The following is a 12775-nucleotide window of genomic DNA, read 5'->3' as shown; positions in this document are numbered from 1 at the left end:
GCTGATTTTAATAAAGAAGTTATGAAAAAGATAATTAGCATAGTACTCTATTTTTTATTTCAGGCCCAAGTCGTTTTACAAGGCAAATCCAGAAGTGTCATTATTCGAGAACTTCAGCGAACAAATCTTGATGTAAACCTTGCTGTAAATAATTTACTTAGCCGGGATGATGAAGATGGAGATGATGGGGATGATACAGCCAGTGAATCTTATTTGCCTGGAGGTTGGTTGATCACCATCATGGTTTTCTCATCTCTGAAGGGAGAGATTTTTTTTTGACTGGGGAATGGAATTTTAAAGTGCAATAGATTTGCTGACTGTTCTTTCCAAGGTGGTAGATATTTCTCACTGTAGTGTTTGATTTGATGGTAAAATTCTCTTTAAGGGAAAATGTTTTTGCCCAGTGGACTTGTGTTTGGTCCTATAAAGACATGGATGTATGTGCATGTCTTTATCACTGGCTGACAGATGACTGGAATGTTGTATTTTGATGCCCTTATTACTGAATATGGAATAACTGAACTGCATTTAGATTTTGACTTTCTGTGATGTCACAAGAATCTTCAATAGTGATCTTTTTTTCTTGTGGTAATTTAGTAGTTAGCCCAAGCAACAATCATGCAATTGATGTTCCTTAAAATCTGTGTTAATAACGTTAACTTTATTTCCTAGGTAGTTACTGCTTTTCTTCTCAGGTTATGTCAGTAGTCAGTCCCTGATTTTAATGTTTTAATTTTCAGGGATTTTTCAATGGTCTGCAGATTTTTTTCTCTATATCTGCTTCATTTATGTTTGTTTCTGTTTATAGAGGATCTTATGTCTCTTCTTGATGCTGACATTCATTCTGCCCACCCAAGTGTCATTATTGATGCAGATGCCATGTTTTCTGAAGACATTAGCTATTTTGGTTACCCTTCTTTTCGTCGTTCGTCACTTTCCAGGCTAGGCTCATCTCGAGGTAATTTGGCATTTATTTCTTTGTGATTGTTGGCTGACTCTATGGAGAGATAGTGGTAGAATTCATTGTATTTGAACTTTTAATATTACAGTAGACGAAATCATTACTTGATAGTGTTTTTGGATGCTTTGGCATTAAAATAGTTACTTTTGAGTTTGAAGAGCCACACTAGAACTTTAGAGATGATCTTATCAACATAGTAGCATATATGTAAAGGGTTACAACTTACCTAACTGTATTTTTAATTAGGAATATGGATTCTGAAGTAAAAGCAGAATTCTGCTTTACGGTGACATGCAGCATTCAGATAACAAGTCTCTTTAGTTTATTTGATTAAAATAAAGTGATTATTTTGTTCATTTTAAACCCTGGTTAGATGGAAGAGTGAAATATGAAAAAACTTATTAGAATGAGATTGATCAATAGTAAATATATAGAAATGCTTATTATACTAAAATGATATTTTCAGAAGTTTGAAATCTTGAAAAGGTATAGTACACAGTAGAGTTTAGAAAGAAGATTTTGAAATCATACAAATATAAACCTTTCTCTGTGTATGTTGATGTGGATTTAGCTTGCATTTTAACTTTTGTAAGTCAGTATTTTTACTTTCCAGAATGTAAAACTGCTTGATTGAAGTAACAGGCAAGAATCAGATATATTATTTACTTATCATTAGTAAACTGGAAAGGATGCTGTTTTATATTAAGACCTTACTGCAAATACCTAGTACTTGAAAGCAGTTTTAAAATAACAGACTTACGATGATCTTTTAGTGTACTGAACCTATTATGTAATGGCTTAAAAATTTTTTAAAAATAAGTGCATATTTTACTGCCTAAAATGCATCAAGTATTGCATTTAAGATATTCAATATCTAACACAAAACTCCTTCTAAATTTCTCCCTTTTGCTTTTCCTTAGGTCATTCTATGTGGGCATCTGTTTTACTTTGAACCATATGAAATTGGTGGTACTTGACCATGTTAGATCTGCATGGATGGCAGTTTTATATGGTTCAACTTAATATTGTTTTTAATCCTTACTATCCAAGTCTTGGAAAGTTTATTTTGGTTGCCTATTTAAAAAATAATATGTGAGCAAGCTGGAAAAAACTGGTTTTAAAAAGTTTGTAGGCCAGTTTCAGGGGAAGCATTTTTGTAAAGTAATCTTTCTATAAAGATTCTCAAAAGAAAAATTCTGTCTAGTTTCTCAGAAATTTTAAGACTTTTCCATAAAAATCCAGCCTGTAAAATTACTCTAAACAAGGGCTTGGATTATCAGAAGTTTTATAGTTAATGGATTTTTATTTTACCCTTTTCAAGATTTGGTTGTTTTTTTTTTTTTAATCTGTATGTGTAGACTCTCTAACAAATACTCTTTTTTGTTTATGTATCTAACGTGTTAAAATTTTAATTTATGAATATTTTCTAATAAGTTACGGTAAACATTTTTAATGAAAGCCAAAAATTTAAAACTCCATTTAAAAAATCCAAAATCCAGTTTAAAATAAAGCAGTTCTGCTCTAAAAGCATATAGTTGGAATTCAGAAAAGTCTGCCTCTACATAGTGCTTAAAAATACTAGTTTATAATTTTCATACATTCACTTGAAAGAGTTAATGTTTTGAATGTTGCATGTCAAGCTTATTAGATATACATTTACATTAAGTTCTTGTGAGTGGATAAACTGCTGTTAGTTGCATCCTGAAGGGTCTTTACTAGAGAGTGGCTTACTTTTATCCCACTGGTGTGACCCAATTGCATACCAGTTCTCCTTCTTCCCTTAGAGAGAGACTCTGAGCTGTTGCGTGAACGTGAATCCGTTTTACGTTTACGTGAACGAAGGTGGCTTGATGGAGCCTCATTTGATAATGAAAGGGGCTCTACCAGCAAGGAAGGAGAGCCAAACTTGGATAAGAAGAATACACCTGTTCAAAGTCCAGTGTCTCTAGGAGAAGATTTGCAGTGGTGGCCTGATAAGGTATTTGAAAAGAAACCCCACCCATCCTTTCCATTTTAACTGAATTCCTGGCACTCCCCTCCGCCCCCCCAAAAAGGTTTCTGTTTTATTTCAGATTTTCGTACTGTCATTTAAAATGCAGAGATAGGAATTCCCTGGCCGTCCAGTGGTTAGGACTCTATGCTTCCACTGCAGGGGTCATGGGTTCGATCCGTGGTCAGGGAACTAAGATCCTGCATGCTGCATGGCGCGGTCAGAAAATAAAAAATAAAAATAAAATGCAGACATAAAGTGATATTTTTGTTTTGTTTTAAATATAAGTAGATCATCTTTATTTGACAGTACAGGAGTCGTTTTAAGGAGATGTGTTCAGTGGTGCTATTTCTTTTTCTACTTGATGAAGTAAATCAGAGAAATAAGGATGGTAGTTCCAGATAATATATCAGCATTCTGTTTCAAGATTTCTTTTCTGGTGGTAATTATACCAGTAACGAATGGTATATTTCTTGATAGGAATTTGTTTTGTACTGTCAAGAGTACCCCATTTTCTGCAGGGCAGGTTTCTGGTCATTGTTACAAGCATGCATGTCAGGGCAAGATTAGGGATCTGTGTTTCTTTGATTTTAGCTTTCCCGTTTGATGGCAGTGAATTCTGACAGGCCCTTTGCTCTAAAAGCTGTGGGAGACAAAGCAGGCTGAACAGGAATGGACTGGGGGAATTATGCTCTGCATCCTGAGTGGTAGTACAATGACTAGCTTCTAGAAAGCATGCAGGATTTAAGTTGATTTGAATCTGTAAAAATCCATCACTGCTACAAGTGAAACAGAGTTGACACATTCTTTTATTTTACTTTTATTTTTATTGGGGTGTAATTGATTTACAGTATTGTGTTAGTTTCAGGTGTACAGCAAAGTGAATCTGTTATACAAATACATATATCCACTCTTTTTAAGATTCTTTTCCCATATAGACATAGTCTATTGATGGTGTGTAGGTTTCACTGTCTTAAGTGATTGGTAATTTATCTTCAAAGGCTCCTGTAGGAAGCCATGGGTTTTTCACCTGTTTTTTGGAGTGCCTGTTTCTTATTTCCAGAGCCAGTTGGATAGGAACTTTTCTAAAGTAGAAGTAAAAGAAGATAAGAACTTGAAGGTTATCTCTAGCAGATAAGGAGATTCTGATGTAGATTTCTTTTCTTTCTTTGAAGTTGAATTTGGGATATTAAAGGAAAAATATTATTTAGTGTTCTGAATTTGTTTATATTTCATAGTTATTGTGACTCTTGATGTAGTTCATTTATTTTCCTCTGTATTCAGCTCATGTGGAAAGCTTGAATGCAAGAAGGAACATGAATTTCAATCAGCCTCTTTGTAAGCAAAAGGTTATTCTGTTTTCTTTGGCAGCTGACAGACTTTCCCTGAATTGCATTCTCTTACTTATTTCCATAAAACTAGAAATGTTCCAATTTCTACTTTTACTTCATATGGTAGAAGGTGATTTAAACCATTGGGCTTTTTCTTTTTCATTTCTTTTTTTTCCCCTACATTGTTCTTTGTTTCCTGTTTCTCTTGCCTTGATCATGCTAGAGCTGTGTCTATGTCATATTGGCAGGAAGTAATAGAGGACTCATTAATCTTGTTTTAATAGTGCCATTGCATACATATTAGTGTAGGCTTCTTTGTCACACATCTGAAAGTGTTTTGAACAGTATGAGTTTAGCAAGCTTTTTCCCTGGCCAGTGTACCCTCTGTTAGAGTTAGCCGGTCTTTGTTGGCCTTTACTGATAGGCATGGTTTTGGGTATAGCTTGTTTTCAGAGACAGTTACTAAATGCATCGTAAAATCTTGACACTGTACAGGTCTTACTTACTTAGTGTGTTATTTCCTTCGTTTGTTTAGACATTGAATGAAGGAGAAATAGCAGTGTGTGCAACAAAGTATATCCTACCTATACCTTTTTTTTCCTATTAAGGAAAAACCTAATTTAAAATGTCACTGAAGAACTACTTTTTATTAGCTTGTGATTGAAATTTAGACATCAAAAATTTCAGTTCAGGGAAAGAAAACAGCATAAACCTAATTAAGCTGTTAAGCATTATCCCAGTTATCAACAAACCACTAGATGATTGTTTTGCAAGGCTGAATGCTACAGTCAGAAAGAGAATGCAGAGAGTTGTTAAAGGGAAAAAAGACCTTGCTTTTAGAACAGTGTGCAAAATGATCATACAGGGGCATAGGATACATTCCACATGAAGAAACAGGCACTATGTGGGGCCTTCTTAGTCCTCCAGAATTGGGGGTGGTGATCCCTGAGGAGGAGAAAAGGGTTTTGGGGCAAACTTGATAGGAGATGGAGAGGTAGGTGGAGAGAGCAGGGAGGTATAGGGCGTCAGCACGCACTGTTTGGAGGTAGTCTCTCTGTCTCTTTTGCTTTCTTGCTCTCTCCCTTTTTTTTTTTGTTTTTTGTTTTTTTTGGGGGGTGGGGGGGTGGGAAGAGGGTGTCCCAGCTTAATTTCAGAAATGACCTAAATTGTAAGATTGGTTAGTATCCATGGTATTTTTCATTCTTCCTTTTGTTAGAGTGCCTGAGAAATTCCACTGTTAAATTATCTGGAATAATTTTGACTTTCCCACCACCTGTTTAGAGGAACAGCTACTTCTTCAAAATTTCACCATTTTCTAGGCTAATAAAGCTCCCTTAATGGTGGAATGAATGTTCTCTTTAAGCCTTTACAGTATAATCTTAAATTGAAAATATTTGAGGTAACCTTAAACTTTATTTCCATAAATTATTTTGATTTAAATGTCAAAACTAGTATAAAAGCATAATTGGTAACCCTTGTGCACTGTTGGTGGGAATGTACATTGGTTCAGCCACTATGGAAAACAGTAGGGAGGGTCTTTAAAAAATTAAAAACAGAGCTACTGTATGATTTAGCAATTCCACTTCTGGGTATTTATCTGAAGAAAATGAAAACACTAACTCGAAATACATTTACCCCCATGTCTATTGCAGCATTGTTTACAATAGCCAAGCTATGGAAGCAACCTAAGCATCCATCAGTGGATGGGGACACACATGCACACGTGATTGAGTAGCCTTGGTTAAATGCATATTGTGTGTTAGGCCTTTTGTTCAGGTGTTAGGGTGAGAGTTTTGTAGGAAGGCAGAACAATGATGTTAATACTTTGGTGTTAAGTACCATAATGGAATTAGGTATAAGAGGCCTTGGGGAATCACAGGAGGCCAGAGTGATTACTAAGAGTTACTTTGATGGGAAGGTGCAATCTTTCAATTAGGCAGTTATCTAACATGGCTCCATTTTCACTTCTCAGTCATTTTTGGAATTTACTTTTCTCAGATTAGAAATTTAGTTCTGTGTTGCTGAATGTCTACATTTACGTTGTAACTATATATATGTGTGTATATATATATATATACACACACATACATACATATATATACCAACCTACTTCCAACAAGAATCTAAAGTGACTGATAAGAGAATAAAAAATGCAGCCACAATAGTAACAAAGACTGTTAAAAGTAAGAATGCAAAGGTAAGAGCTAAGTAGTAAATGCTGAAGGGAAAGGGCCGAGAAAACTTACACGGAAATCCATACTAAGTAAATCTGAAGTTGAACATAAAAACTTCTGCTTTGTGCCCTGTAACAAAACAAACCCTTTCAGATTAGAAAATGCACACATCCTTTATTTCCAGTAAGCTCCCAGAGAAGAATTTGACAAAAGTTGTTTGGTGGGTGATGAAGAAACGAAACTGATTCAGCAAGTCAGTATTGTTAATTTACAGTCGTATCGCTTACTGTTCTGGATCTATTTTCATATAGTTTAGGGAAAATAAGAAAATTTATTCTCCACCAGCCTTTTGAATTGTAGAGTTGTGTGTTATTCTCAAGATTCTTTGAATGGTGTTGAGAGGAAATAGTCCCATGACGTTTGGCTCCTTAAATTATTTGAAGCAGCCATCACTGTTGGGACCAGTTGATCAAATTTGTTGGTCATTCTGCTTCGCCTTCAAGGTTCTAGAAGTGGAAGTTGGGTGAGGAAGGTCTTCTTTTTTTTTTAAATCGACATATGGAAGCTTCCAGGAAGTATCTGTTAAAAGTTGGCTAGGTGTGTCACAAATGTACTTTAATAATAAAGTAAGAGCAAAAGGAGAAGAGGTCATAAAGAGGAAGAGAAGCCAGGCATAAGGAGAAAATGGAAACCTAGATAGGTAAGGAGAAGTGAAGTGTGAATAAGGACAGTTAACAAATTGTGCCATGTAACCTGTAGTTGTATAGCATCCATTTCAGCCATAATACACAGCACATTGCAGTTAGAATTGGTACTTAATGGGAAAACTAGTGTTTGCTGATAGTAGGAAAATTTAAAAAAAGAAAACCAAGGTTTGTAGGGAGAAATTTAGGAATAATAAGACCAATTTTTTAAAAAATGTAAGTCACTAGATGAAATTAATAGGAGTTCATGTTGCTATGCTGAATGACCTTTTTCTTTTTCTTTTAAAGCTTTGGCTTTTTAAGGTAATTTTTATCATATTTTTGACATTTTCCATCTGTCTTTAGGGAGGGATTCCTCATTTGGTTGATCTTTAATGTTCAGACAGTTGCAAATTTATTGATTAGATTCAGCTTCTAAAGGATTCGTTTTGTTTAAAAAAAAATAGAGCTACAAACTACTGATCTTAACGGAAATGTGCATATCCACCTTTTCCAGTTGGATTGAAGCAGGGCCCAACTTGCTCAGAAGCAGCCATTAGTATTTCATCAAAACGATAAAAGCCTTGTCTTCTATGATATTATGAAGTGTGTGAGCTAAAATACTGTTTCTTTGTGTGTATTTGATTGCTTTGTATTTCTCCACCTACTGATCTAAATCAGGCAAGAGACAATAGGTGATTTTTCCATCATCTTCCTTTGGTTGGTGGTTTTGCCATCTCTCCACATTTGTCCATAATGGATTTTCAGGGCCTTCAGGGTTCACTTAGCTCATTCAGGACTAATGAGCTGGGGAACATTGGTCCATCCTTGAAGGATATAGGCAAGTCAGTTCTGAGAGTGCCTCACACACCATGCTGTGGCTATAGGGATGAATTGTTTAGGATTGTACTGCTCTGGCAGAGTTTTTACTCAAAAAGTTTGAGTTGAGATGAATTTGTTCCTTCAGTTGTCAGTGTGCTCCTACTATGTGCCAAGCACCAGGCTGGCCTGTGGGAATGTAGAGGTGAATTCGTTATGGACCTTCCCATAGGCAACTCATTGGGGAAGACAGACATTCACATACAATGAAATGTGTTCACAGTATGACCAGTGCTAGACTGAAGGTGTGAATACGGTATTTATAGGGGCTCAGAGTGGGGAATGACTAACACCACCTGAGAGATGTGGCAAAGACTTCACAGAGGAGATGACATTTAAGCAGCATTTTTAAGGTCAAGTAGGCATTAACCAAGATGCAGAGGCATTCCAAACACGTCAAGTATGGGCCTAGAGTCAGGAAAGGTCAGGGTGTGTTTGCGGAGCAGTGAGAAATTCAGAATTGCTGCTCTGTGGTGGGAGAAGGAGAAGAGCAGGGTGAAGAAGACCAGAGAGCCCTAGACGACTTCCCAAAGAGTTAGGATGTTGTTCTGCCAGCAAAGTTCTTAGAGAAATGACATGATGAGATTGGTGGGGTTTGGTTTTGTATATTTTTAGGGAGACGAGCACTATTGGCACAGTGGGAGAAAGATAGGAATAGTAAAAATCTAGAGTCAGTTAAGAGACTGCTAGAACTGTTGTAGAAGGGAATTGTGAGGCTCTCAACCAAAGCAATGACAGGGAGGATGGATGAAGGGAAGAATGTTCGAGGAAGTTGAGACAAAGTATAGCATTGGTTTGCTAGTCACCATCTGGTTAAGAGAAGAGGAAGAGTTGAAGAGAGGGCCCAGGTTCCCTTGTTGCCCTCCTGTTACTGGGTGGGTGGTAGATGTCATTCATGGAGACAGGGACTACAGGGGACATGTAGCTTTGGAGGAGACGATGAATTCATTTTGGAGATGGTAGGGTGCTTTTCAGACATCCAGGCAGTTAATCTGCAGGTTAGTCTGCAGATAGAAGATTTACATGTTTAAAAGCGTGGCGCCCCAGTGGATACAGTCACTTAGGCTGAGGGTGGAACATCATTTGAATAAACGGACAAGGACAGAATCTGGGTCAGGGAGTACGTGGCGGTACAAGGAAGGTGGAAAAATTACTGTAGTCATGAAGATAGGAGGAAGACCAGTAGAGAGTAGTGACCTATGAACAAGGGAGAGGAGAGGTTCTAGAACTGGTGATGAACAGGGTCCAATGGTTCAAAGAGTTTGAAGAGAGAAGATGGATTGGTTCAATGCACGGGGCATCGATAAGGCTGTTGGAAGAGCAGGCGTGGCTGTCAGTGCGAGCCGGTGAGGTGAGACGGACGCCGGGTGACAGTTCACTTCTCCGGGCCTAAGACTGAAGGGCAGGCGGGTTTGGACGGTTGTGGAGGTAATGAGAGAGGGTTGTGTCCACTGTGTGTGGTGAGCTGTCCTTAGATAGTAGAGAGAAACACTTCTTTCTCTGAGAAGGGGAGGGGGAGGGGAGAATGGTATTTTTTCATTAAGTAAGTCTGGATGGAGATGGAAATACTCAGGAAGCTTGAGCCTTTTGGGTGAGTAGGAGATGAAGTCAGGGCAGCAGAGTAACCAGAGTTGAATTTGACCACTTATTTGTGCCAGGTGCTTTAATATATGTTACTTTATTTGGTTTTTACCGCCCCCCTCCCCATCGTGTTATTATTATACCCATTTTAGAAGTGAAGAAAAATGGGTTCAGAGAAGTTACATAACTTATCTGAAGTTACCTACTTAGTAAGTGTTGGATCCAGGTTTTGGACTCAACTTGGTCTGATTCTATCATCTCTTTAACCAAGGGGTCGAGAAGGAAGTGTGAGGTAGAAATGTTAAGATTTGATGCAGCAGCCCTGGAGAAAGTACACGGTGTGTTTTTCAGATACCCATGGTGAAGGGAAGAGTAGAATTGCTAAGTTGGAAAATTTCAAGTTTGGTCTCTTTCCCATCCCTCCATAGATGTGACTTGAAAATAGAGCTGATTGGCACTGGTAAAATAGAAGATTAAAATTAGTGTTCTTCAGTATCTATAGTTACTGGAAGTTACTGTATAGTTTAGATTATAACAGAAAATGAACAGAGATACTGACTAAACCTATTGATTTGTCTGCTTATAAGTGAAAGATTGAAACTATCAATGACATGTTATAATAAATGAATATCTATAGCTTCCCACTGCATCAGAAACAAGTTAAATGAAGTCTTGTAAACTAATAATACATCAGTGCCATTTATTGGTTTGGGGACCATTTTAATTAATAATAAATGCCCAAAATATAGAACTTTAACCAAAGACTTGTCCATTTTAAAGCAAAATGGGGATTGAAGGGGCTTAAAATTCCTGTTGTTTCTAACAGAAGTCCCTGAAGAACATATACCAAAGTGTTTGAGAACTTCATCCAAACCTACTTTAAAGCATTATGTGCAATTAAGTTGTTGTGACATAATTACATTGCATAATTGTTGGGTCCGTTTTCTTGAGCTTATAATGTACCTGGAAAATAAACCTCTTGGGGGGGAAAAAAAGTTCATACTGATTATTGGAGAAAGACTATATATGCAAGCAAGATCTTATTTTAAAGAGGTAACTTGAAACTCCAAGAAAGCACTTGATGTTTTAATTGTAGTTTTATAGAAAGTATTAATGCTTTTATGTATTTCAGAAATTTCGTATGTTAAATGGAAATTGTTTTAAATGTGTAAATATTTGAGTTTATGTAAGCATGTATGTACTGTGCTAAAAGTCACTTGTGTTGGGCTTCCCTGGTGGCACAGTGGTTGAGAGTCCGCCTGCTGATGCAGGGGACACAGGTTCATGCCCCGGGCCGGGAAGATCCCACATGCCGCGGAGGGGCTGGGCCTGTGAGCCATGACCGCTGAGTCTGCGCGTCTGGAGCCTGTGCTCCGCAACGGGAGAGGCCACGACAGTGAGAGGCCTGCGTACCGCAAAAAAAAAAAAAAAGTCACTTGTGTTTTGGTTTGTGTGTAATATTAATATGCAACTTTTGGTTTAAAATTTTTTCTTAAACAATTAGTGGCTTACATTTTAAAAAAGAAAAATCAACAGCATGAAACTGCAAAAAAAAAAAAATTAGTGTTCTTTCTATACAGCTCTGAGGCATAACCTGTTGTTATTATAAGTCTTGACAGGCTTCACAGACTATAGCTGAGCACCATAACCCATCTGACCAAATAAGATTGGAATTTGACAGAAACCTAAAAAGACGCCATTAGTTTAGCATACTCTGGAGCCAGAACATCAAAGAGAGCAGGAGAAGTTTTGCAGTGGCAAAAATACAACGTAAAATCTGTTATTGGCAAGCTTTGCTGTGAGATTTCTGGTCATTTTGGTCTTATGTTAAAAAAATTATCACTTTATCATTTATATTATTAATTTATTGTCTGCACTTTTTATAATTTAATTGCGTTCCGACTCATTGCATGTGCATTGCTTTAAAACTAAATGAACTTTTACCTTAAAAAACAACACAGACACTTGTTTCAGCAGCTTGGAATAGCCTACAGGGAAGGAATCTTGTGTTGATACTCGACTTTCCCCACTTCAACTCCTTAGTCTGTTTTTTCTTCATTTATTCAACACGTTTATTGAGCATCTACTCTGTTCACTGTTCTAAGAACAAGGGATACAGTGGTGAACAAGACAAAGCTTATATTTGAGTGAAGTAGACTATAAATGAGTAAATACGTCAAGTAAATATGTCAAGTTGTTAAGTGCTGTGAACTAAAGAAAGCAGAGTCAGGAGATGGAATATTAGAGTGCTGATTTTGTAGATAGTGCAGTCAGGGAAGGTCTCATTTGAGCAGACTTGATTGAGGAGAGGGAGTGAGTCACCTGAGAAACAAGGCAAGAGAATGACAAGGACATGGTGGGATACTGGCAGGAGCAGGAAAAAGGCCAGTATGACTGGAGGAGAGTGAGTTCGGAGGCACGGGGGCGGGGGTGGGGCACCCAGGCCACTTAAAGGAGGGCATTGCGGGCTGTGCTGGAGACTTTGCTAAAGCGGTTTGTGTGTTCACATAATTAATCGAAATTTGATGTAGTAATTAATGTGATGTATCCGAATCTTTAAGTTTGGCAGTTGTTATATTTATACCACTGTGTTATTTCCACTTTACAGGATGGAACAAAATTCATCTGTATTGGGGCTCTGTATTCTGAGCTTTTGGCTGTCAGCAGTAAAGGAGAACTTTATCAGTGGAAGTGGAGTGAATCTGAGCCTTACAGAAATGCACAGGTATTTCATTATATTAAATCTTCCTTTAAATAGCTCTTCAAATCAGCATACAAAATGGTAATCACTTTTCTTATGCTTTCAAAGAATCCTTCCTTACATCATCCACGAGCAACATTTTTGGGGCTAACCAATGAAAAGATAGTTCTCCTGTCTGCAAATAGCATAAGAGCAACTGTAGCTACAGAAAATAACAAGGTATGACACACTGTGAAAAACATTTCTTAAATTCTTGATTTTCTTCCTCTCCCTGCCCCTTTTCCATCTTTTCATTTCTATCTAACTAGATCTGCAAATAACAAAGTGTCTCAAGCCTTAGTACAGTAATCCAATGTATAATCTTTTTATTGCTGGTTTATCTCTGTATTATAATTCCTTTTCAGAGATAGCTTTCTACTTTAAGGGAAGGAAAAATATTCACGCTAAGTCCTGGCAAAAGAGGAGATATTGAAGA

At 37.2% G+C, this 12775-nt stretch overlaps 1 protein-coding gene across 4 annotated transcripts in view; it reads left to right on the top strand.

Annotated features, from left to right (window-relative positions):
* UBR5 (ubiquitin protein ligase E3 component n-recognin 5) overlaps nucleotides 1-12775 on the top strand; it is a 141644-nt gene that overhangs the window by 51836 nt on the left and 77033 nt on the right. For 3 of the 4 annotated variants that reach the window (XM_059995010.1, XM_059995011.1, XM_059995009.1), the window contains exons 7-11: nucleotides 64-223; nucleotides 809-958; nucleotides 2728-2939; nucleotides 12208-12324; nucleotides 12409-12519. In XM_059995010.1, the coding sequence (XP_059850993.1) occupies nucleotides 64-223; nucleotides 809-958; nucleotides 2728-2939; nucleotides 12208-12324; nucleotides 12409-12519 (750 nt within the window). The remainder of the gene's footprint in view (nucleotides 1-63; nucleotides 224-808; nucleotides 959-2727; nucleotides 2940-12207; nucleotides 12325-12408; nucleotides 12520-12775) is intronic. The other variant, XM_059995013.1, reaches the window with a different exon arrangement.

This window comes from Delphinus delphis, chromosome 17, assembly GCF_949987515.2.
Source record: "Delphinus delphis chromosome 17, mDelDel1.2, whole genome shotgun sequence".
Classification (NCBI taxonomy): domain Eukaryota; kingdom Metazoa; phylum Chordata; class Mammalia; order Artiodactyla; family Delphinidae; genus Delphinus; species Delphinus delphis.
The sequence above is the reverse complement of the archived record's forward strand: the minus strand, read 5'-3'. Positions and strand labels throughout refer to the sequence as shown.